Source organism: Malania oleifera, chromosome 1 (assembly GCF_029873635.1).
Source record: "Malania oleifera isolate guangnan ecotype guangnan chromosome 1, ASM2987363v1, whole genome shotgun sequence".
NCBI classification, from domain to species: Eukaryota; Viridiplantae; Streptophyta; class Magnoliopsida; order Santalales; family Ximeniaceae; genus Malania; species Malania oleifera.
In genome coordinates, this window is record NC_080417.1 from 22062584 (window position 1) to 22088977 (window position 26394).

The window sequence follows — 26394 nt, forward strand, 5'->3', positions numbered from 1 at the left end:
AAAACTAAATCTTCAAAAAATCATGAAATCTTGTGCACACTCAAATATAGAGAGCTAACCGGTTTTAATAAAGGAAGCAAGCTCATTAGTTTTGGATCTTTTCACTCGACCTACCAAACCAATGGGATGTGTTGGAAGATGCTAGCCAGGGGCAATAGAAAGTGGTTCGAATCCCAAAAAAGGTGAAAAAACATAAATGAGAGATAAATTATCTCCATATTATTATTATGTAGCCCAAATTCAATATAAGCCTAAAGGAAAGAAGTAGCCCCTAAATTTGGTAAATTGCATCATTTTCCGTTAGCTTTTAGTTTTTATTATCCGTGCCTGTGCCTTGCTTGTCATGGGCAAGCTCGAGGACACAAATACAATATTTTCCGTTAGCTTTTAGCTCAAATTCGTTTGTGAAAAATAATAGGATAAGATTGAAACTATTTTTGGGGTGGATTATGATAATTTACTCAAAATAATTTGTTGTGTAGGGTAAATGACTGATAAAATTAGTGCCATAAGCTAATCTCTAATCAAATACATTCCAACTATATAACATGTTACCAGCCTATACATAATTATTTTATCTTAAAATAACATTCTTTTGTTTGTGTAACCATATCTTTTATAGAAAAGGTAGAAATAACTTTCCATTCATATATAACAACCACATTTTTATTCCCACAACCAAGGATAGCCCTTCAGAATCTTTGAAGGATTGTGTTATCGTCCAAAGAGAGCCCTATAATTTGAGCAAGAATGAGAGATCACCACTTCTTTGCAACAAAAGATTCAATACCCTCCGTGTAGCCTTTACTCGCTGGTGGTGCCGGAAAAAGCCATTTCCTTTTCTACAAAACCCAAAAAAATATAAAAAAAACAAGTGTCTTTTACTCTTCATGGTAGCAGTTTCTACCATAACTCTTAACAAAACAAGTTTATCCAACCAAAAGGCAGGCAACACAAGCTGAAAAATTCAATTCCAGCAACCCTTCCGCCACAAAAGTTGCACCTAATAGGCATCCCCTCCCTGTCATACAGCATTTCCAGCACAACACAAACTGCAACATAGCCTATTTTCCAGATGCCTAAAAGTACTTGTTCCTTTGAGGAGGACATAATGGTCGATACGTATTCATACCAGGAAAATGAATCAAGTTCCTCGGCTCCAACTCATATCTAGGAACTGAGTAGGCAGAGGGAGTATGAGAACCGTAATGGAGGCCCTGATGTCGTGGTTCGGGCATCATAGATAAACCAGCATAAGGCCTGAAGTGCGGTGGTTGTGTGGTGGCATAGGAGGAGCCCAACTCCTGCCTAGAGAAGCAGACTGGTGCACTCCCATGGTGAAAGTCCATATGAGATTGGTAAATATCTGGCAGGCGACAAATGTCCGGCTGAAAATGAGTAACTCTATCCTTGTAATGGAAGGTATGCTTATGATGCCTCCCAGAAGTTTTTACAGATCTATACTTTGCCCCATGCTTCAAATTTTCTTGTTCAACTGGAGGAGCCTTTTGACAAGGAGAAATTGAATTTGCATGTCCCAAAGACAGGGTCTTCCCCTTTCCACGCCCATCAGCATGCTTCATTTTATGTTGCTCAGGTCTCCCTTGGGATGGTCTTGAACCACGACAATGTTTCTGACCCTTTTTCCCTAATTCAACAGCACAGAAGTTTAAGTTTAAAAAAATAGCAGGTGTTTCTCTCTCTCTCTCTCTCTCTCTCTCTCTCTCTCTCTCTCTACCTTCACTTGCAGACCATGTCTTCTTCATCTTCTTCCTTGCTCTCACCAGTCTCGCTGCTCTACCTCGTTTATGCTTCTCAGTAAGGACTTTTGATCTTTCTGCCTCATTTTTCCAGTGCTGCAAAATGGTGAAAGAAAAAGTGACAATCTCATTCAACATCACACAGGGATAGATTGCTCAACCAATAATGTAGCCAAATACCTGTCTAAAAGTCTTCAATTTGTAGAGGTTACGACCCTTTACTAGCAAAGGAAAAAGTGGTGGCAATTTCTTAATTCCCCTACTCCACAGTACCTCAACCTTGTAAATCACAAACAGTGATGATCAATAGCTAAATGAATTAACAGATCACTAAAGTATATATAGCAAAAACAAAAACAAAAAAAAAAAGAACAAAAAGCCAAAACAAAACAGAACAAAATAAACAAAAAAAAAAAAATTATTCAAAAAAAAACAAAAAAACAAAAAAAGATGCTCAATAACACCACCAGTGAAACAGTTGGTGTAATTTGTTCAATCCAATGTGGGTCTACCTATTGTAATCTAAGTAGTGGGTCCTGCCTCAGAATAAAGCAATAAACACCACGAACCAGAACCAACATATGGCTCTACTCTACAAGAAAAATACAACCCCATATCCTTAATCTCAAACTTATAGACTTACAGTAAACGTATGTTGTTGTTTGGCAGCACCATAGCTTTCCTTAACCACCCTTCCAGCAACAGTTCTGTTTCCTATTAGACGTCCTTTTCGCTTCACTTTGTCAAACCTGTTTGGAACCAGGACTTCAATTTAAAAAGCAAACTTTAGGACCTGGAATAAAAAAGTTAGAAATATTGAAAATTAGAGAGCAAGCAAGTACTTCTCGTAAACTTTCTGCTTGAACAGAACAATATCCCCCTTGCAGACATCACCTGTGTCGAGAAAAATTATAATTGTCCCCGAGAAATGCTACGGAATGAGTAAGAGAGTTGAGCATAGATGGAAATGTTTTACCAGTGCAGTTAATGACAAAAGATGACCTTGGATAATGTGCTTCACCATTTCCATCTTTTATCCTGAGAACAACAACGAAGGGAACATGAGCATAAACTGCGTAAAATCATAGAAATTTTCATCTGTATTGTGCACAAAAAGGTGCAAGGAACGACAAATTAGTTCCTAATAAGGGACTAGTATTAAAATGAGGTCACTAAGAGGGAGACTGTAATTCCTTAAAATTTTCACGATAAGTTTTCAGTCTTGACAGTGAGGCGTGATCTGGAATCTTAAAAGCTGAAAGTAGAGAGGTGATTTCCTCTCCAGTAACAAGGGGAAACCAATTCCACTACATCAGCATCTAATAATCAGAAGGTGCACAAGACATCTCTGAAAACCAGAGGATTTTTTGCCAATTAGAGCATCCCTTTCTCTGTCTTTACTACTCTCTCTAACAGAATAAATACTAACAGAGGTATTTGAATTAACTTCTAATTCCAATATCATGTCTTCTGCCAATTATATCAATGGTTATCAACCATCAAGTTCACATGCGGAATTTCAACATCACAAACAATGAGCAGATGAGAATGGATAAATAAGTAGAGACATTTAAGCTTAATATCCAAATCCTCGTGTTTCAATGAATTAAATTGCCATGTTTTTGTGGATTGGTACGTATGTATGTGTGTACATGCATGACCTAGATATTTATCGTAACTACAAGAAAGTAACCATATTATCTTGACCACTTTTGTGGAATTCTTTTTTATGAGGAGAGAGACAAGAAATAGAGTGTGGAAAACAAGTTCTCCTAGGAATACTACTTGAACATTTCCATAAAAAATCTGATCCAGCTTAATAATATGTTAAGAGGTCCGCCTCAAGATCAATAACACTCCCTAGGGCATCTAAGGGCAATGTGTCGCAGTCCCACATCGAATGCATACTAGGGAGATCTTGGGCTTATGAGGATGGTTTGGTTTGGATTTCAACTATGAGAGACACCTTTTGTAGGACAAATCCATGAGGTCAGTGGGCCAAAGCGGATAATACCTCACCGGAGTTGGGTCTGAGACCTTTATATTTGGTATCAGAACTATTCTGGGAGTACTATCATGTGGGTGGATCCTGCACAGAGGTGTAAGCCACTCTCACAAGGGCGTCAAAGATCGGACAAGAGAGACTATCAAGGTCCCACATCGGATGTGTACTAGGGAGGTCTTAGGCTTATAAGGATGATTTAGACTTCCAACTTTGTGAGGCGTCTTTCATAGGACAAATCCGTGAGGCCAGTGGGCCAAAGCGGACAATACCTCATCGGAGTTGGGTCCAAGACCATTACACAATGTTTAATGCATTCATATTTTTCTATAACATAATATCATTGGCCTACCATAAGAGTATGTGCTACATTTCTATCTTTAAGCTCTTACTTGCAGCTGTGAGATAGGAATTTGCATCATGGTTTTAAATAACTTCCACGACAGTTACCTAACGCCATTACGTAACATTTTTGGGTTCCCCATACTGTTACACTCAGCAAAATCGGTGGGAAGAAAAATCACGCCCATAGCGGCCGTTATGAACCGCGATCATTATGTAAAGGTCACTAAAGCTGTAAAGTAACTGCTACCCGCTACAGGACTGTTAAGACCAAAAACAAATAAAAAATTAAAAATATATACATTTTATTTTTTACTTCATCTCATTTTCATTTCTTCCTCCTTCCATAAATCATTCTCAATATACAATGGGGAGATAGGAGGGAAAAAGATTATAATGAGGATGAGAATGATACAAAATTTAATACTTTTTTAAGTACTCACAAGAGATGCATTAATTAACAATTTGATAATACTAATTTGTTAAGAAAATATTTTATTTTGATAATATTAGCAATTTGATATTCATGTACTATATTTTTCAATCCCAAACTTCTTTTCTTTTCTAGTTTATATTTGTGTTATTCATACAGTCTTATGTGTTTAATAGATTACTAGTGTATAACATATTTTGTTTTATTAATTAATTTATCACACATAAGAATAATGGAAAAGCATAAATACACACACTCACACATAATTTTCTGTCAATGGGAGCTTAAAACAAATGTAACTTTCTTGCCTTTACCAAACAACTTAATCAAACTGAAAAAAAAAAAAAAAAACCCGGGGGGGGGGAGCCCGGTACACAAAGCTCCCACATATGCGTGGTCCGGAGAAGGGGCTATGATACACAGCCTTACCTTGCATTTTTGCAAGAGGCTGTTTCCATGCCTCGAACTCATTCTAAAGGATCCAAAATACACAAACTTATTCTAAGAAGGATTAAAAGCTTAAAACATGCAAATACACTAATATGCGAAAGGTTGTGTGTGCTTGAGAAAAATTCATGGCCGTTACACCCGCTTCCCATTATATAACATCTGCTATTCCCGCTTCCCTCCACACCCATTACCATTGCATTATGCTACCCACTGCCGCGATTTAAAACCATGATCTGCATCTTCTTTTCTAATACATCTTTGGTATTACATTGCATTTTCTCATGGTGCAAAGAGAGATGAGAATAGAAAATTCACCTACTATTTTTTACTAATTGAAAATTCGCCGTATTTTTGAAATTGACTGCTATTTGAATATCAATTTCCCAAAAATAGATATATCAAAACAGTAAAATATAGATAAAATCACATAATTCTTTTCCTAGATCCAATGTACCTCAACAGGAAAAAGTAAAGGCACGGAAAAAAGAACTCATTGCATGGTTTTAAATCACGGTAGCAGGTAGCATAACGTAACGGAAACGAGTGTAATGGAAAGTGGGAGTAGCGAATGTTACATAACGGGAAGCAGGTGTAACGGCCGTGATTTTTTTTCAAGCACGCACAACCTTGTGCATATTAGTGTACTTGCATGTTTTAAGCTTTTAACCCTTAGAAAGAATTTTAGGGTATTTGGGATCCTTTAGTTGGACTAAGTTATTTTGATAAGGGCAACAAGTTTACATTTGTTTTAAACCACCATTAAAAGAAAAACTACGTGTGCGCGTATTTATACTTCTCATTGTTCTTATTTGTGATAAATTTGTGCTAAATTAATTAATAAAACAATATACATTATAAACTCCATTAATCTATTAAACACATAAGACATACGAATAATACATTATATAAAATAACTAGAAAAGAAGAAGGTTGAAGTTGAAAAATATAGAATATAAATATTAAATTACTAATATTATTAAATTATAATATCTTCCTAACAAGCTAATATTAATTAATGCATCTCTTGTGAGTATTTAAAGAAATAGTAAATTATGTATCATTGTCATCCTCATTATAATCTTTTCCCCCTCTCACCACATAGTATATTGAGAATGATTTATGAAAGAGAGGGAAAAAGTGAAAATAAAAAGTGAAAAATAAAATAATTTTTTTGGCGTAACAGTCCTTTAGTGGTTACGTAATGGCCATAACGGCCTTTACGTAACGGTTGCGGTCTGTAATGGCCGCTACAGCCATGATTTTTCTTCCCACCAATTTTGCGGGGTAAAACGGTATCAGTAACCCAAAAACCTCGTTAAGAACGGCGTAACGTAACGGTCACAGCCGTTATTTAAAACCATGACCCATTGCTTATAATATAATGGTCAAATTTAGCAGAAATATGTAAACATTGCATTGATCTTTGAATTACAGAAATATTTTATTCCATAGAAATTTGCACAATCTAACACACATCAGATGAGATCCATGCTAAAAAAAATAAAAAGGAAAAGCAAAAAGCAAAGGAAACTACAAAATATTAGTAGTTAAAGATAGAGACCATATGATCACCAAAAGCACAAGGATATGTTAATATCTATGAAGAAGTATGGCGCGGTTACACTTAGAAAGGCACAATGAATAACAAAGTGAATGAAGAACCCAGGAATTGAAAATTCAATGATCTTCACAAGGATAGCCACCACAATTTTTATAACAATATAAGCATTAATTACAATTACAACAGCTATAGTTCAAATGCAGAACACTTATCATAAAATATTAGTTGGGTACCAACATAATGACTGCTACAAATACCTATTTTAGTTATCTAGTAAAATGAAAATTTGGTTTTGTATTTTTTAGGAGCATGGTTCAAGAGTTGTAATACACATTCAGCACAGCATCAAATGAAGAACAGTCATGACTTCACAAAAGCCCCATCTCAGTGAACAATTAGTGATTGAAATTGCAAGAACCCACATTTAGAAAGATTATACTACATAATCCCAGCTAGTAAAATAGATCAGACAATTGTCATAACCAATATTTGGTCGCCAAAAATCAGCATGAATTGCATGTTTAGTGAATCAAAAATCTTTCAACAGTCAAAAGCAGGTCCAAATACCATCTAAAATTCTTCCCCTCTTTCATCGTCTCTCTCCTCAACCCCCAACCATATCTAGGGCAGCCACCAGCCATTCTCATTAGCAGTAAGCCCCCTTCATAGTTCAAAAATACCTCCATTTTTCCTCTTTTTTTCCCAAATTTATCCTTTTTTTAGGGTACATCTATCATTTCTAATGAACACAGTGCATTTCTGTCTCTCCATTATGTTTTCTCCTTTGATGAGAGCTCTCTTTCTCTCCTTTTGTGGGAGCTTTGTTGCTCGGTTGGTCAATCAGTTGTGGAGCCTAATCAAGTCCTGCAACTGCTTGCAGTTATTCAAGTTTGATTTTGTGTCTCAGATGGATATCAACTCTCAAAACACCAAAACATTTGTGGTGGGGATCTCCAGGGAAGAGAAAGATGCAATGTCATTGAAGGTAATCCATGGCAAGAATAAAGCAATGATTTTAGAGGCAGGTAGAATACACACTATTAGTGACACTAAAGGGTCCATTCATGTTAATATTATAGATGTGTATTTGCTCGCTTCATTGTACTAGTCACATGACTTTGTTTCAAAGAAAATTTTCACCTTCCTCTTTTAAAAAGAATGAGAATAGAACAACAGATCCTGTTTGCAAGACATTTGCCATCCTATCTCTAATAACACCATTTAGCACTGTTGAGTTGTGGCTCAGATTTAGAAGGGTTATCCACTTTAAGCCTGTCAATAAAGGTATTTTAGGGATTCACATGGGGAACTTTGACTCAAGATGAAGTGTCAGCTGTCTAATCAAAAGACTAAGCCCCTAACCAAGATTTTAAAGTTCAAAGCCTATGGCAATTTTCATTAATGATATAATAGAGATATGGCAAAGGCTGCATATGCATATGAACACTGCTGAACCACACAACTGTTGTGTTCTTGCTTTTTTTCTATTTTTCTTTCAATTTTCTGCATGTGTGCGCATAACTCTAGGGCATGTTCCACAAAAACACCGTATTTATTTCAAAAAACTATGGCTTCTAAATCACAGAACTCATAGAGAAGTGGAAGGAAAACAAGTCATGAAGACTAATAAAAGTTAACATATGTTCATCATCCGAAAAACAATAGGAATTACAAAAATAAAAAATAAAAATAAAAATGCATCTCCTAAATTATATGAATGCACAAATAATATCTTTTGTCAGCTTTTACCTCCAATGCTCCTTAATTCTCTGTAAGCATACTGCCTTAGTCCCTGTTAATCTTAGGCCAAACTTCTGTAAATATGCTTTGCAAGCTTGCAGATTCAATGTTTGTAGATCACTCTTTTCTGCAGAACCAAGAAATCATAAATGAGATACCACAAACAATTGGTTTTGAGAAACTTGAGACCAAACAGCTACATAAGTTATTCAAAACATATTCCTAAAACATCACAACACATCCCAAAACTGAATGCAAAGGATAGAACATTTGAACAAAAATGATTAAAAATAGCTTCTATTTTTTTGGATAACAAAAAATTTATTAATGAGAAGATATAGTTACAATGCACAGAGGATGAGAAATCCTCCCAAAAAGAAGCAGTAAACAAGCAAACTAAAAAAAATTATATCAAAGCTGTCTTCCAATCCCTTTGGATATCAGACAGCATTAGACTCCCAAAAACCCCAAAAGAATGTGCCCAAAATGAAGCAAATAATGTAGCTTTCTCCCAAAGAAAATTTGGAGAAGCCCTTTGATTTTGGAAGATTCTAGCATTCCTTTCGAGCAAACTGCAGAGTCTCAAAAGATCCGTCATCTTTTATTCTTCCCAAAACTCCAAAAATTCACCATCAAAATGTCATGAATAGTTCCCAAAGCCTCCCAATCCTCTCCAAAATATGAAAACAGATTGTTCCACATGTATCTTACGACCTTACAATGAAGGAAGATATGGCTAAGTCTCATTTGACTTGCAGCACAGCATACAAATATCTGGAGTAAGGGCTTTGCACCCCCTCCTTATCTGTCATTTCGTATTGATCTTGTCGAGAATTAGAGTCCAGATGAAAGCCTGGATTTTAAATGGAACCTTTGCTTTCCAACAACTTCGTTAAAAAGAAGGGATTAGGATTTGTGGATTTTGTAAGATTAGGAAAGAAAGACTTCGAAGAGAAAGACCCCGAAGCATCCCCAATTCAAAGACTTGTCTTCCCCTGCGAGTTTGGCAAGAGAGAATAAGTAAATCATCAACCTTTCTTTCATTGAGACTCCTAAAAAAGTGGAAATCCCAAGAAAAGAGAAACCCCCCTCAATGAAATAAGAAGCTGAAACTGGTGCATTATGAACAAAAAGAAAGTCCAAACAATCACATTACCAACAGCTCCAATGAAGACTCACCAACCCAAATATCCTACCAGAAACAAATTTTATCCCCAATTCCCACTTTAAAACATGGGAATGGAAAGAAAAGGACCTGTGAAACAAACTTCAAGGGCTTGCATGAGTAGCAATGCCATTCCCTCTTGAATGCCACCCATTCCTGTGCATTCCATATTTACTCTTTATTACCTGATGCCAATTCCCAAATCCCGCTATGGTAGTAAGACTTTTATCCCCACAGAACAGATATGAGACTCAAGGCTCTGTTTGGCCCTTCAGAAGAAGGATAGAGGGAAAAGAGCAATGAGAAAGAAGAAAACGAAACTGCACAAAATGCTCCTTCATCTCACCTTCGCCAAGAACCAAAGAAAGGGCAAAAGAGTTCACTTTCTGCTTCAAAATGAACCTTTGGAAACAAAATAAGTAGAATGTGGCTACATATGGCAACAGACAACATAGCTTAATATGGGAAGATAAGAAGAAAGAGGAGAAAAGGGATAGCTAGGTGAGTGGGTAAGAGGGCAAGAGGGATTCTTGCTCAAGATATCATGCTTTAGTAAGAGTTAATCTGAGGGCATTTAATTTGAGGAATGATTAAGGTTCTTTTTTGTGTTTGTACAGGGCCATTTGCTGGTTTAGTTGTTCCACTAATTGCCATGGGAAGAGTGAGAGATTCTGATGAAGTGACAGTATTTTCAGTGTCTCACTCATGTTCTTCTGTGGTCAGATCCAGTAAGCTGATCCTTCTTTTTGATTTCTGAATATTTCTTTAGATCTTTGGATGATTTTGCAATTGGATTGGATCTGTTGTTGATCTCACATACAAGTTGGCTTTTTGGTAGTTCTTCTGGTCTTAGACTTGTGCTTGGATGGTTGCAGGTGCTCTTTGACAAGGATGTGTTGTGGTGAAAAGCTTTCATTGAAGCAAGTTCTGGTAGAGACAAAGGTGTTGGCTCTGAGAGAAAAGCAGACTGCTGCAGAGTTCTTTGTTTTTCTTAGGTGGGGCCCAAGCAGAGGAAAAATATTAAAGAATGAAGATTTGTACAAGCCAGAGGTCCTTCCTCATTGGTGCAGAATAGGTAAGGTGTTTACTGACCCAGTCACCATTAAGATTTTATCACCTAAACTTCCAAAAATTGGGTTGCCTTAGGGGGCTGATGAGAACTGTGATCACATTGGGGAGACCTTTGCATCCACTGCAGGAGTGGCATAATCCAGGGTTTTTCAAATTATGTAATTGTCTGGTTTTAGGGATTTAACAATTATTTGATTTTCTAATTTTTAGGAATTTGATATTGTTTCATAAAATCTGTTCTTTTAATAGTTTTACAAGTATAAAGGCTTGATATTTAACCATGACAGTAGCCTGCATTGTGGAAATTGAGAGCCCTAACTGTGTTTTTCCTAGTTTTACCATTTCATTTGAACCAGTCTCTTTGTTTCTCCTTTTAATTTATCTTTATTTTATTTTAATTTGCTACTTCTCTTATGCCAAACGGCCCTGCATCAATTAGCAACTATGAGATCATGGAATACTCTGATGCATATTTTGGCTGTCTTCATTGATGATCAAAGGTCTACTACCAGATACTATACTTATGAAGTTTCAAGTTCACTTATGGGAATAAGGAAAGTTGAACATTCTCTTTTATTGATAGGGTATGCCTCTCTAATATTACTCATTGACTTTTAAAGTTGCTATGATGAGAATTGATACAACCGTACGCTCTCTTCTTCTCTGAAAATCACAAGGCTTCATACATTTTGTTTGGCATATTAATTATTCTTCAATATTAAATGTGCTTATTTGATATTTATGAATATTTTCTACGGAAAGAATCTAGACAATTAGAAAAACTCTATAGATAATCCTTGTTGGAAAGACTACATAGAACAAAAACAACACACAAGTAATATCCATTACTTAAGAGAAAAGGATATTGTTCATTGCTATCAAAAAAAAAACACAAGAAGAAGAAGATTTTGTTAGCCTTCTCGCATTCATAAACAAGTAACAGAGAGAGATCTCTTGAAGACATAGAAGAAGAATATCGTACTTGAAGCTTCTTATATTCTTCTTATCTCAATAAGCTCAAAAGATTTTATCTTTCACTAAGTTAACAAGAGTTCAATTAAAAATTTAAATTCATATTTTGAGTTGACTAGTAAGAGCTTGAGATATTGTGTGGTTGATTATTATATTATCTTGCTATTGTGTTGATTGGATCATTGCGTCCATGGTTGAGTAGTCTGCAGTGTTGTTTGGCTTTGTAGCCAAGATTGGGTTAGTATAGCTGAAGTGATTGTTGGTTTTGTGGCTGGAATTGGGCTGTGTACCCATTGTGAATGGACCATGTGTCCATGTGCCATGGGTACGCTGTTGTAAGCTTTTGAAATACCAGAATACTTGAGAAGGTTGCTTGGGGAGTGTGCATAGGTCAGTGGACCGAACCACTATAAAGTCTCATTTGCTTGTGATTGTATTTGGGTGACTTGTTTAGCTTCCCCACTTGATTCTTGTTTTTGAATATGTTAAAACACATAATTTTTGAAGAATCAATCCCCCCCCCCCCCCCGGGGGGGGATGCCAAACCAGAGCAGCATGCCCCCAAAACGTGTCAAAAAATAATTAATTTTTAAATTTTCAAACACAGATGGGCACTCCCAGACATGGCATAGGCACGTCTGAGACACTTCTGCAGCAAAACACTGTTTCTTTGGCCTTCTAATTCAGTTTAAACCCCCCTCCACCCCCCACCCCCCCCAAAAAAAAAAAAAAAAACTAAAAATTTGAGAAGCAGTGACCAAAGAGTCAAGGGTTTGGGTCAGGACTTTGGAGCACTAGCACAAGAGTCACTACACCAGTGTTAAAAAGCAGTGCCGCCCACCTCCCCTCCCAGCTTCTTTAATTTGAATGTCAGATTGTTGTGTTCAAGCTTCAACTCTTGAAGCCCAGCAAATTCAACTGGTAAATCGCAAAGTCCACTCACTCCATCACTAATTCCCCTCCCCCCCCCCACCCCCAACAACTCTCTAAAACCATCACCAGCTTGACACTCTTTTATTGCATTTATTTTCTAATTTTCTTGATGAACGATAATTAATGATACATGCCCGCCGAGAGGCATCATCATGTAGAGTTTACTATAAAATTTGTGTCCTTTTAGGAAGAACATTTGGAGGCAGACTATTAGCACTGACTTCTCCTCTGGCCTCTCTGTCCTTCATTCCTTTTTTTTTTCTCTTAGGTACCAGCCTATTTTTCAGAAAAATAAATGTAGTCTGCAGAAGATCCTAATTTGAGACTTTCCACACCAAAAATATTCTCTTAAATGAGGGTATTCATGCTTGGATGGTGGCTCAAGATCAGCCTCATTAAAACCTTATATTCCCTGAGGAGGTTCTATCCCATGGAAATGCTCTTTAATGTTACTTTATCTTTAGCTAGTCGGGACCAAGAAACTACCAGTTTCGCTTGGTGGGCCGGGAATGCCTGACCTGACTTATTAATTTATCCGGTAACTACTTTAGGCCCATGCCGGATTAATCATTTCTGGGCTGGGGCAATGAACCTATTTGAAGTGGCTCATTTGTGCCGGAGAAACCCATTTATGAACAAGGATTAATTTTACTTCCATAGAATTGATAATTGTGCATGAATGATGCCCATATTTAATTTGAAATTAAAATTATATAGATATTTGCCACCTAACAGAAAAGTATTTGTGTGCATATGAATTAATTAAAATATCCTGGCCATGTCATATCCTCATTTTTTCAAAATTTCCGTATCCCTGTTAGTATCATGTCATATCCATGTTAGTGTCAATATTGGTGCTTCCTAATGACTTGTCCGTTGTTTCTTCTTCTTTGCATACTATTCACTGTTTGTATATCCATAGAAGTAGAAATATCTCTTGATTTTTAGATGTTAGCAGTTCATGTTCTCACTAATATGACATCTTAAGAAAACATCTTATTGATTTTTAAAATGCTACAACCTGGATCCTCACTTACATTTTAATGTGATTACTCGGCAGTTCAGCCAGAGGATAAAAGAAGAGATACCTATTTTCAGCATTATTTATTTTGCATTTTAATAATTTCATTAATACTTGCAATTTTATGGAGATTAATAATACTGGGCTTCTTTTTACTTGGACTAATGAATGTAAAGCTTCTTTTTATTAAAAAAAAAATTAAAGTTTCTTTTTTATGAACAAAGAATTTTATTAAGAGGAAAAGTGAGTACAAGATGGAAGATAAGACATCCTGCAGCCACTCATGGAAGTAACAAAACAAAAAGGAAAAATATTCACAAAACAACACTAATGAAGCAAAGCTTTCCAGTCTCCTTGCAAATTGGTTAAAGAGGCACCTCTATAAAAAGCCATTTGTAGAGTGCCATCCTCCAAAGTCCAAAGCAATGCAAGAAAAAACACCATGCTCCAAAGCATAGTAAGAGAAACCATTTAAAATTCCAGCAACCCTCATCAACCATCATTGCAAAAATTGTTTCTTCTTATTCATCATCTTCGACCTCCTCTCTCTCCTCTGCAATTTGAATGGGCTACATCTTAATTGTTTTCCTCCTCCTTCAATCCCTTCATTTTGGATTAGGATTTATATGCTATGGAGATTTCATAGCATCCGTCAAATGCAGCTGCATGTGGCGATTTTGTAGCATCCAAAGTGGGTGTCTTGGAGAGAAAGTGTGAGAGAGCATTGTGGAGTAAATCTATTTGTTCATATCTTTAGGAAAGAGGAAGTATGTAAATAGGGAAGGAGATGACGAAAAAAAATATTCTTGTTTACATTTGGGATTTTCTCTTCGTTCTATTTTATGTTTCTCTTTTTAGCCTTAAGGGGGCGTTAGGTTCATGGCATCAAAAAATATTCCAATGGAATGACATTCTTAGGAATCTTTATTCCTAGAACCCGCCTGTCTCACGGGAATATTTTTGTTTTGTTCACATTAAGATTCCTAGGAATGTATACAGGATTTTGATATCAATGTTTGGTTCAACATAAGAAGCAAGGAGGGTTAGATATGGTTTGGTTAACCGAACCATACCCTTTGAACCATAACCGAACCAAAATTTTAGTTCGCCAAAAATGTGAACCGTAACCAAACTATTGACTTTTTGAGTCCAATCCCTATTTTGATGCTGACAAAGCACTTGGAACTAATATGTGTGCCTAGTACTTGAACAGGTTAATAATTCAGAACACACACATGGAAGAGGATTGATGGAAGCCATGAAGGACTTAAAGACCATCTCATCATGGCGTATTCCACAAAGAGCAAAGGAAAAGAAGACATTTAACGTTGTACATTGTAATGCATTTTAGTTTTTGGTCTTTAATAATGCATCTCATGCATGATATGATTATTTAAAGCTCAAACAAGACCATAGACTGACCATAGGGACCCAACCTTTAATCAAAAACCTTTCTCATAAAAGATAAAATCATACAAGGTTTTAAAAATGTTTTTGTAATTAAAATTAGGGCTTAAACTCAAGATTTTTAAGTGCTCAGTCGACCGACCCATAATAGCCTCATTGAGCTCAATCGACCGACCATCAATCGACCAAACACTTTTGAACTACATATTCCTCAGTCAACCGACGGCCTATAATATATGAGTTTACTTTTTGGTCAGTAGACTGACACTTTGCTCGGTCGACCCAAGTTCATTATCTGGCCATTTATTAGGGCTTAGCCGACCGACAAACAATGAGCAAAATGTGCTCGGTCGACCGACGAACGATGCTCAGCCGACCGTCCAAAAGCGACAGCCGACCGAGTATCGAACGTTTGGAAATCGCCTTTGCTCAGTCGACCGAACCTCTCGGGTTGACCTTAGTTCTCAACGCTAAACGTCATTAATTTCCTAATTAAACAAATTCAAAATGACGAGCGTATCTCCAAAACGGTCAAATTTTGAAAACTCTATAAATACCCCTTCATAACTCATTTTTTAATCAATGCTTAGATTATAATTCTCCTAAATGTTTTTGTGCTTTAAATTTCATACTCTCTTATACTCTTTCCATTGAAAATCTTTTAAGAGAGCTTTTGATTTCTCTTTCACTCCCTTACTTGCAAATCCATTGTTTTTAAGGGATTGTTGAAAGAAGGTTTTATTTGGGCATTCATTACATAAATTGAAAGCATATACTCTCACTTAAGCATTTATTTTTGAAAACCATTTTTGAGAGTAAGCTTAGTGTTTCTCCACATATTTTCTTTGATAAATATTTTTTGGACAAACCGTATATAGCTTGTGAATCTTTGCACATCTATTGCAAGATTCAAAAGCTTATCTTGTGTTTTATTGCAAAAATTATTTTTAAGAAAACCCTAGATCTCCTGCACCTTATTTTAAAAATATATTTTTTGGAGATATTCTTTGGGGTTTAAGATCTTTGAGAAACATATATTTCCATACTAGATCTTTTATCAAAGATCATATATATTTATTTGGGAAAAATCGTTTGAGAGCAAACCCTAGGTTCTCCTATACTTTACTTGAAAAATATTTTTGGAGAAAGTTTCATTAGGGTTAAAACTTTGAGGTGTGCGTATCATATATATCTTACTCAAAGATTTCAAAATTTATTTTGAGAAAATACCCAGACTCTATCGAGCTATATTTCATATCATACTAGAGTGCATTTTGAGCTTCAACTTGTACATCTCTACTTATTGTGAGAAGCAATTTATTTGTACAAAAATCTTTTATTATTGTTGTATTCCCAGCGTGTAATCGTTGGAAGAGGAGGCACCATCCTGTAAGGTGTGGGTCTTGGCACAGCCCATAAAGTGTGGTTGGGTTTTGGCTCAACCCGGTAAGTGTAGCTAGGGTATTCCTCACCCCGTAAGGAGAGGGTATATTGGTTGGGCTCAGCCCTATAATTTGAGCCAGGAGTATTCCTCGCCCCATGAAGGAGAGGTTGTAATTGGTGATGCTCCACCCGTTAAGTGAGCATTTAGTGAAATCCTTTTACTTGTTAGCTCGAGGCGGGGACATAGGCAGGATTGGCTAAACCCCGATAACAAATATCTATGTCACTCTCTTTCCTTACGCTCTTTACTTTCTCTACTTGTATGCTTATATTTAATTTGTTGTGAATGGTATATTTGTTCTAAATATTTGCATACTAGTTTATTTGTGGGAATTGGAATCTGTTTAAAAAGACCCTAAGTTGCATAACACTGAATATGATCTTTATCTGACCTAGGAAGTTTTAAATTTTCAATTCAGCCCCCCCCCCCCCCTTGGGAATACACCATTATTACCATTTTAAACAGTTAACAAAAACTCGGTTAACCAATTTTTAAGCCAATATCCAGTTGTTAACCAAACCAAACCAAACCGTTAATCTAAAATTTTAAAGTCACTAAAAATTGACATTTTTCTTCCATTATAATCAACTTATAAATTTTTGAATTCAAAATATTGAAATTCAAGCATCAATAAAAAGTCTTAAATTTATAAATTTTATGTTTGCACCCTACATAAGCTTAAAAATGTTCACCCATGAACATAAATGTACACGTCCCGGTGAACTACCACTCTCGCACAAACCTTCGTACTACATATATATAGCATAAAAGTAACCAACCATGTTTTAAACTGTCATTAAAAACCCAAATTTTTATTTAAATTATAACAATTATTAAAATATTATACTTAATTAAATATATGTCCTAAAATTTTCAACTTTCATAAACTAAGAAATTCAACACTTAAATAATCAATTATCGAAGTAACTGAGGGCAATACAATGTCTAAACATTAATCATTAATTATTATATTATATTATTATAACACAATAATAATATTACTTCATTTTATTAATAATTTATTATTTTAAATATAATAAATAATAATAGAGTGTGATAATACTATATCATAGGAGCATTGTTGTGCAACCTACCAAAATAGTGAGGGCAATTTGGTCCAAAGAGTAGGATTCTCATTGGAATGGGATTCCATGAAACCCATGGTGGAGGGTGTGAATAAGATGCCCTTGTTTTGCAAGAATCCTTTCATTCCCGATAATGTTAACTTCCCTGCCACATTACCATAAACAAATCTGTGAAATGGGCATCGCATTCCCAAAAATTTTGACAGATGCCGCAAACCAAACGCCTCTTAAGAGGCTTAAACTTTATAAAGGTCTATTTATTTGTTTGTTTGGAATCCTCTCCTCCTCCCCAAAATCCCTAAAACAAAAACTGCACGGCCATCTCAAAGGAAGAAAAATCCAACTCTCAACATAGACCTGAATAGATTATTCCATATGATAAAAAGGGGCATGTAAGAAAAACAAGTCTCCACGTCTGTAACAAACTCTAGCACAAGACATATGCAGCTATTGACAATGCCTTATATGATCTTCTTGAAAGAAAATCATTGGCAGTGATATTATTTAGGGTTGCAATCCAAGTGAAAGCCATTATTTTTGGGGAAACTTAGCCCTCTCACTAAAAGAATATGAAGTGAAAGGATTAGCAGAAGCAGCATGAATCAAATAAACAAAGGATGAATTGCAAGAAAATTTCCTTGAGGGATCCAAAAGCTAGCAACTTCCGTCCCTCCCCAAAGATGTAGAGGGGGGGAAAATTCAAAAAAAAAAATGTATCAACAATATAAGCTCATTCCCCTCCTTCACTTTTAGGTTCTCACAAAATGAAAATCCCATTATGAAGGCTATACAAATGGAAATGACGGGAAAAGCTAGAATCAAATGAACTTCCTCAACCAAATTATCCTCCCAAAAGTGCATTCACTCCCCATTACCAAACTTATGAAGAACATATGGCAAAACAAGATGGTATATCCATGAAACAAATCTCCACAGTCACACATAAGTAATTTTAGCTCTAACATTAGCATCCCAAACATTCTTATAAAGCCATACCCTACAAATCACCTTGTGCCAAAGGGGCTAAATTTCTAGAAGGGGAACTATAAACACTTCCACACCAAAGAACTGTTTGCAGATGATATTGTTTTGATTGATGAAAGTAGGGGTGGGATAGAATCTAAGCTAGAACTTTGAGAGCAGTGTCAAAGTCTAAAGGTTTAAGGATAAGTAGAAACAAGATAGAATATGTGAAATGTAATTGGAGCCATATAAGGAGGAATATTGAAGATAAGATTAAACTTGATGATCAAGAAATCAATAGCACTAGTAGGTTTCAATATATTGGATCTATTATGCAAGCAGAGGAAGAAATTGAAGAGGATGTAGTACATAGAATTAAAGAAGGTTGGGTAAAATGGAAGAGTGCTTCAGGTGTGCTATGAAATTGTAAAATACCACTACAATTAAAAGGAAAGTTCTATATGCCAGCTGTAAGAGCAGTCATACGACTCATACTATATGGATCAGAATGTTAGGCAACTAAGAAACAACATATTCAAAAGGTAAAAGTAGCTGAAGTGTGCATGCTAAGGTGGACAAGTGGCGTAACATTAAAGGATAAATTACGAAACAAAGAAATTTGACATATTGGACTCCGCCTGCCACCCTTTGTTCTCTTCCCTCTCTCTCCATCATTCTAGTGTTCTTCAAGGTGGTTTCTTGCACAAGTTTCTTTGGCATCTTGCGGAGCTTCTCTCTCTCTCTCTTTTCTTCTTCTCTTCATCATCTGACTTGTCTAATCTGAAATCTTGAGTAACATACACACTCCCAAGTCCTAAATTTTATTTTTTTGGAAGCGAAGAAATCAAATCCTCAATTTTTTTTTTCTTTTTGCACTTGCGTATTTTCGTCACTTTAGAAACGCCAAATTTAGAGTTCTTCCAAAGGATTGAGTCAATAGAATTTCGAGAGAAAATACACAAGTTTGAACATTTTAGCGCAAGATTGTGCTGATAAAAACATCCAGCTTTGAGGGAGGGGGCGTGGGCACTTCAACGTCAAAGGGCACTTCAACATTTTCACTCGTTTGTCATTACCTTTTAGTTTCAGCCACTGGTGAGGTCTTCTCCTCTCTTGTTATTTCTTTTCTTATTACTATTATTATTTTTTTTCCAATAATTGGTTAGTAGTGGAGATTTTTTGTTTATGATTTGTAGGCCTTATATATGCATTTTTGTGTTTTGTGTTTTCCATTTGCAAATCTTAGAGTATACAAAATTTTTCAAAAGTACTATTGCACGAGTTTTTTTTTTTTGTTTTAGTCTAGCTTGGCTTCACATCCAAAATTGTATGCTTTAAATTTTTAAATGCATTGTATTGTTTGTGTGGTTTCTACTAGTTGTAGGGTGTGATTAGAAAATTGTCTATGTGAAAAAAGTTTCAAAAAAAAAAAAAAGAAACTCAAACATGTACTTCGTTTGTGCAACACAAATTATCTTTATACACACAGCCGATCCCAAGCCCTGATAAAGAAGTAGGGTTATGTCAGGTAGTTAACAACCTGCATAAAACTTTGTCAAATCTTATTATCATGAATTCTTACCAAATTCACCTAGGTTAAGGGAATAAACAAGGTATGTATAGAAGGGAGAGGCCTAATAAGTTAGCACAAAAATTTAAAATTAGATTAGCAACTTAAAATAAAGGAACTCTTACAGGAAAAAGAAGGGAAATAGTGGAAATAATGTTTAGAAGGAAAATTAACTTAATATGTCTTCAAAAGATGAAATGGGTTGGAAAAACAGATATAGAAATTGAAAAAACAGTATTCAAACTTCGATACACTAGTAAAGAGAAACATAAAAATGGGGTGGATATTATTGTAGACAAAAACCTAAAAGATAATGTAGTAGACGTTAAAAGAATAGGGGATAGGATAATTAAAATCATGATAGCTTTAGGCCTAAAAATAGTGAACATTATTAGTGTGTATGCTCCCCATATAGGCTTAGCAAAAAATATTAAAAGACAATTTTGGGAAGATATGGATATCATTTTATAAGGGATACCAACGTCTAAAAAGACATTCATAGGAGTTAAATGGACACATTAGAAAGGATAATATAGACTATAGGAGGATACATGGAGATCATGGATATGGAGATAAAAATGAGGCCGGTGATACAATCTTAAACTTTGCCATGGCGTACTATTTGGCTACATTGAATACTTGCTTAATAAAAAAATAAGAACACTTAATAACTTTCAAGAGTGGGTATCATATAAGCCAAATAGATTTCTTCTTAACTAGGAACGAGGATCGTCTATCTTATAAGGATTGTAAAGTTATCACAGGTGAGAGTTTGGCTACACAACATAGAGTCCTAGTATTAGATATACACATTAAAAAATAGTAGAAAAGGAGTAACATTAATCAACACAAGAGGACAAAGAAGCTAGAACTTGAAGGGGGATAATATAGTACAATTCAAAGATAAAATGATCAAAGAGTGTGATTGGACAATAGGGGGCAAGGTAGATGCAAATATTGTTTGAAATAAAATGGCTAATTCTATCATAAGGATAGCAAAAAAGGTTTTAGGTGAGTCCAAAGGAAGATTCACGGGTAGTTAAGAAAGTTGGTGGTAGAATCAAGAAGTCTAAAAAGTCATTAAGACAAAAATAAATTGGTACAAAATATAGCAAAATTATAGAAATATAGAAAATCTTGAAAAATATAAAGAGGAGAGAAAAAATGCAAAAAGGACTATTAGTGAAGCTAAACATAGAGCTTATGATACTTTATATATTAGACTAGATACAAAAGAAGGAGAAAAAGACATTTATGTACTTGCTAGAGCTAGAGAAAGAAAATGCAAAGATTTAGGTGATGTAAAATGTATAAAGGACGAGAATGATAATGTCTAAGTTAAAGAAGAAGACATAATAGAGAGGTGGCAAAGATATTTTGAAAATTTATTGAATGAAAATCAAAATGAAAAATTGAACTTGGAAGTGACAAATGAGGATAAGGCTAAAAATAAGAGATTTATTCACAAAATAAGAGTCCTTGAAGTTAAGATGGCATTAAAAAAGATAAAAGGTGGAAAATCTATAGAACCAAATAAAATACCAATAGAAGTTTGGAAATGTTTAGGGGATAAAGGAAATATTTGGTTAACTACTCTATTTAACACTATTATAAAAACCAAGAAAATGCCAAAAGAATGGAGGAAAAGTACGTTACTACCTTTATACAAAAATAAAGGCAATATTCAAAACTATAATAATTATCATGGAATTAAAATTATAAGTCATACGATGAAATTATGGGAAAGGGTAATGGAACATAGAATAAGACTAGAAACAAAGATTTCAAAAAAATAATTTGGTTTTATGCTTGGGTGATTAACAACAGAAGTTATTTATCTTTTAAGAAGTTTAATAGAAAAGTTTAGGAAAAATAAAAGAGACTTGCATAGGGTTTTTATTGACCTAGAGAAAGCATATGATGGAGTACCGAAGGAAGTTCTTTGGTGGATCTTAGAGAAGAAGGGGGTATGCAATATATATACTAAGGTCATTAAAGATATGTATGCTAGAGCAGTGACTATTGTTAGGACTGTAGGAGGGGGATCTAGAGATTTTCCAATGAAAATAAGTGTACATCAAGGTTCTACTTTGAATCCGTATCTTTTTACTTCAGTGATTGATGAACTTGCTAAGAATATCCAAAAATGAGATCTCATGGTGTATGTTGTTTGCAGAAGATATCGTGTTGATTGATGATAGTAGGAGCAAAATGGAATCTACGCTAGAACTTTAGAGAGCCACATTAAAGTCTAAAAGGTTTATTAGTAGGAATCAGACAGAATATATGATACGTAATTTCAATAATGTGAGGAGTAGCAATGGAGAGAAGATTAAACATGATAATCAAGAAATTATTAGCAATAATAGATTTTGATATATTAGATATATTATGCAAGCGGAAGGGAAAATTGAACAAGATGTAGTACATAGAATTAAAACAGGTTGGGCAAAATGAAGGAGTGTATCAAGTGTAATGTGTAATCGTAAAATACCCTTAAAATTAAAAGAAAAGTTTATAAGACGACTATAAGACTGGCTATGCTTTATGGTCTAGAATGTTGTGCAACTAAGAAACAACATGTACAAAAAGTAAAAGTTGCTAAAATGCAAATGTTAAGGTGGATGAGTGGTATAACATTAAAAGATAAAGTAAGAAACGAGCATATATGCAATAATTTAGGCATAACACCAGTTGAAGATAAGATAAGGGAGGGGCAGCTTAGGTGGTTTGGGAATTTGAAATGTAGGCCTAGTACAGCACCTGCGAGGAGGAGTGAGTTAGTTACTATTTCTGGCATGAAAAGGGGTAGGGGTAGGCCTAAAATAACTTGGAATGAGGAAGTAAGGAAGGATTTAATAGCCCTTAATCTAATAAAGGAAAATGCTCTCGATTGGGTGAATTAGCAAAAAAAGATTCATGTAGCCGACTCCACTTAGTGGGACTTAAGGCTTCTTGTTATTGTTGTTGTATAGCACTAGTGGAAGATAAGATAAGATAAGAGAGGGGCGGCTTCAATGATTTAGGCATTTGAAACGTAAGCCAAGTAATGCACCAATCAAGACCAAGAAAATTATTGTTAATGCTACTAGAAGAGGGAGGGGCAAAACTAAAATAACGTGGAATGAGGTATTGAGAAAAGATTTAACAGCTCTTGAGTTCATCAAAGAAAATGCCCTTGATCGAGTGAAATCATGAAAAAAATTCATACAACCAACCTCATTTAGTAGGACATATGGCTTGTTATTGTTGCTTTACTGTTGTTTTATTTGCTAATTTAAAATTAAAAACAAAAAGAAAACCAAAAAAAAAAAAAAGGATAACAATGGCCCTAAGCCTTTTAAGAAGATTAAGGGAAAAGCTTAGGAAAAAGAAAAGGGGCCTACATATGGTTTTTATTGACCCAGAAAAAGCCTATGCTAGAGTACCTAGGGAAGCTCTTTGGTGGGTTTCGAAAAGAAGGGAGTACGCAGTAGATACACTAAGGTTATTAAGGATATGCATGATAGAGTAACAACTAGTGTTAGGATTGTCAGAGGGAAGTCTAGAGATTTTCCAATCACAATAAGTGTACATCAAGGTTCTAGTTTGAACCCTTATCCTTTTTTTTTTTAATGATTGATGAACTCAATAGAAACATCTAAAACAAGATCCCTCGGTGCATGTTGTTTGCCAATGACATTGTCGTGTTTGGTGGAAGTAGGAGTGAAGTGGAATCTCAATTTGAATTTTGGAGAACCACTTTAGAGTCTAAAGGTTTTAGGATAAGTAGAAATAAAATAAAATATATGAAATATAATTTCAGTAATGAAAGGAGTATTAGAGATGTATTAAACTTGATCATCAAGATAATAGCACTAATAGATTTCGTTATGTTGGATCTATTATGCAAACGAAAGGAGATATTGAAGAGGATGTGATATATAGAGTTAGAGTAGGATGAGTAAAATGGAGGAATGCGTCAGGCATGTTGTGGGATCATAGAAAACCCTTAAAATTAAATAGAAAGTTCTATAAGACAGCTTATCATGTTGTATAGAACAAAGTATTGGGAAACTAAGAAACAACATGTACAAAAAGTAAAAGTTGTCAAAATGTGAATGTTAAGGTGGATGAGTGATGTAACACTAAAATATAAATTAAGGAACGAACATATATGCAATAATCTAGGCATAGCATCGTCTAGGGCAAGATAAGGGAGGGGTGGCTTAGATGGTTTGGGCATTTGAAACACAGGTCAAGCAGCACACTTGTGAGGACAAGTGAGTGAGTTATTGGTTCTGGTATTAAACGGATAGGTGTAGACCTAAAATAACCTTATATGCAGTAGTGAGGAAAGAGTTGTTGCTCTTAAGCTAGCGGAGGAAAAAATGTTCCCAATTGGGTGAATTGACGAAAAAGGATTCATGCATTCAACCTACCTAGTGGGATTTAAGGCTTGATGTTGTTGTTTTTGGTTTGATTTTTGTCAAGGTAGCTATACAAATAAATTTTTCCTTATATTGAATTGTATTGTTAGGAATATTATATTGTAAAAAAAAAAAACAAGGTTGGGTGGAACAAAACAAGGTTGAGAACCTTTTCTAGTATTAAGGACACTATGGATAAGATGAAAGTTGTCCAGCGTACTATTTTGGTTAGTCATGGTGGTAACAACTATCTTTTTAGTTGAATGAATAAATTGGAAAAGAATTCAATAACTCACACAAGTTAGAGGAGATTTTTTTGCTCAGAATGCTAAAGCTAATTGGCCTAAGTATGGGGTTTTAATGCTAAGTTCTTCAATATGACAAATTTAGCTAGAAGTTATAGGAACCGTGTCTCTAAAAGCCTAAGAATGACTTGAACATGTGGTCTGACTACAAAGAGGAAATTACATAATGAGCTCATAGCTTTTTTTTCTTTTTTTCTTTTTTTTGCTTCTGACTATCCTATTAATTCTTATAATTTCCTCGATTTCATGGATTCTACTGTGATTGACGAGGATAATGTGCAGTTGATTGCTGAGATCCCTTATCTATCACACGGTTTTCCAGATGGATGGTTTAAAGGGCCCAAGGCTATATCATATTCCTGCTATTCTAATGGGAAATGATGTTTGTAATGTGATTAAAGAATTTTCTGCAAATAAGATTAAATCTGATTTTCATAGAACTTCAATTACAGTGGTGCCAAAAAGGGATAGTCTATTATTATTGTCCTATTAGTCTATGCAATGTGATTGATTTATAAATTTATCTATTGAGGTGTTTGCTAATAGAGATTACAGCTTTTTTTTCAAAAAAAAATTATCAGTCCTATGCAAGGAGTTTTTTATTCCCATAAATCCTTCATGATCTAAAATAAGGTAAGAACAGTTATTTTGCTCTTAAAGCCTGATATGGACTATTTAAGAAAATAAATACTGGTAAAAAGTCTGTAGTCTGCAAATAGACAGACTTTTCCTCCTGGCTGTTTCCACCAAAACAGACAGATGGCAAAGACAAAATAAAGACAAAAATCAATTAAATAATGGATTTGGAGATGGAAAACAATAAGGTTATGTAAAATAATCATATTTTATATCATGATTTCAATATTCTATTTTTAAAAAAAATTACTCGTAATAGAAGAAATAACGACAATGAATCAATCAGAAAATGAATAATGCGAGACAGGCAATTAAGCAGACCATTGAAGACATTTTGTTAGTGTTTTAGAAGTGACGTCTTCATCAAAATCCAGCATATTTATTTGTCGCGGTTAAAAACAATAAAGTAATTACCAAATGATAAGCTATAGAAACAGTGCTTCAGTGAAATTTATTTATTTTATCAGCGAGTGGGCGTGAAAATTTAACAAGAACCACTAACCTCGCAGAAGACGGATGACGGTGTTGCTAAGAGACTCATCGTCCAGATCTTCATCGTCTTCATCGGACTCCTCCTGACCGTCTGACTCTTCCTCTTCGTCACTCTTATCATCACTGAGCCGTCCCTCAGCGGAAGAAATCCGATCGATCGATATATGATTGTCAATAATAGATATGCAAACAATCAAATTAATTACTCGACATTACCTTGAAGTTTGATCGCTGCCTCTCTCCTCCTCCTCCTCCTCCTCATCATCATCATCATCATCATTCTCCTCGTCGTCCTCCTCCTCCTCCACCTCATCTTCGTCCTCATCCTCGACGTCCTCCCCCTCCTCCTCCTCATCGTCGTCGTTGTCATCATCGTCATGATCTTCTTCATCTTCATCAGAAGACGAGGAAATACAAATGAAGGAGCGCTTCGCTCTCCTCTGGCTCCCAGACATGGAATTGGCAAGAGAGATCGATGAACAAATGAAAATTGGTGCCTATAAAATCGGGAGATTCGGGACACTCAGACAATAACTACAGAAAAGGAAGGAAAATGTGTAGGTCAGTTCTCGTCAAAGAGACGCACAGAGGCCTTTCCTCTCTGAACCTTCATTTGGCAACAAATAAAACAAA

The 26394-nt window shown here is 35.3% G+C and overlaps 1 protein-coding gene across 2 annotated transcripts; it reads right to left on the minus strand.

Annotated features, from left to right (window-relative positions):
* Positions 1–593: 593 nt before the first annotated feature.
* LOC131158305 (zinc finger CCCH domain-containing protein 62) lies at positions 594–26394 on the minus strand. Of its 2 annotated transcripts, XM_058113085.1 has the most exons (9): positions 25978–26394; positions 25772–25884; positions 8298–8415; positions 2737–2798; positions 2603–2654; positions 2404–2509; positions 1941–2039; positions 1739–1856; positions 594–1648 (listed from the first exon to the last, which is right to left on the minus strand). In XM_058113085.1, the coding sequence occupies exons 1-9, from the start codon at positions 26214–26216 to the stop codon at positions 1080–1082; spliced, it is 1476 nt and encodes a 491-aa protein (XP_057969068.1). In that variant the 5' UTR covers positions 26217–26394; the 3' UTR covers positions 594–1079. The 2 variants fall into 2 exon arrangements, with proteins under 2 accessions (XP_057969068.1, XP_057969059.1); XM_058113076.1 differs by having other exon boundaries at positions 594–1856; positions 25978–26391.

Coding starts and splice junctions, on each gene's coding strand:
- LOC131158305 (XM_058113076.1), bottom strand. CDS start 26,216: ATGTCTGGGAGCCAGAGGAGAGCGAAGCGCTCCTTCATTTGTATTTCC. Junction 2,655..2,736: donor TTTTGTCATTAACTGCACTG/GTAAAACATTTC, acceptor TTCTCGACACAG/GTGATGTCTGCAAGGGGGAT. Junction 2,040..2,403: donor AACAACAACATACGTTTACT/GTAAGTCTATAA, acceptor GTGATTTACAAG/GTTGAGGTACTGTGGAGTAG.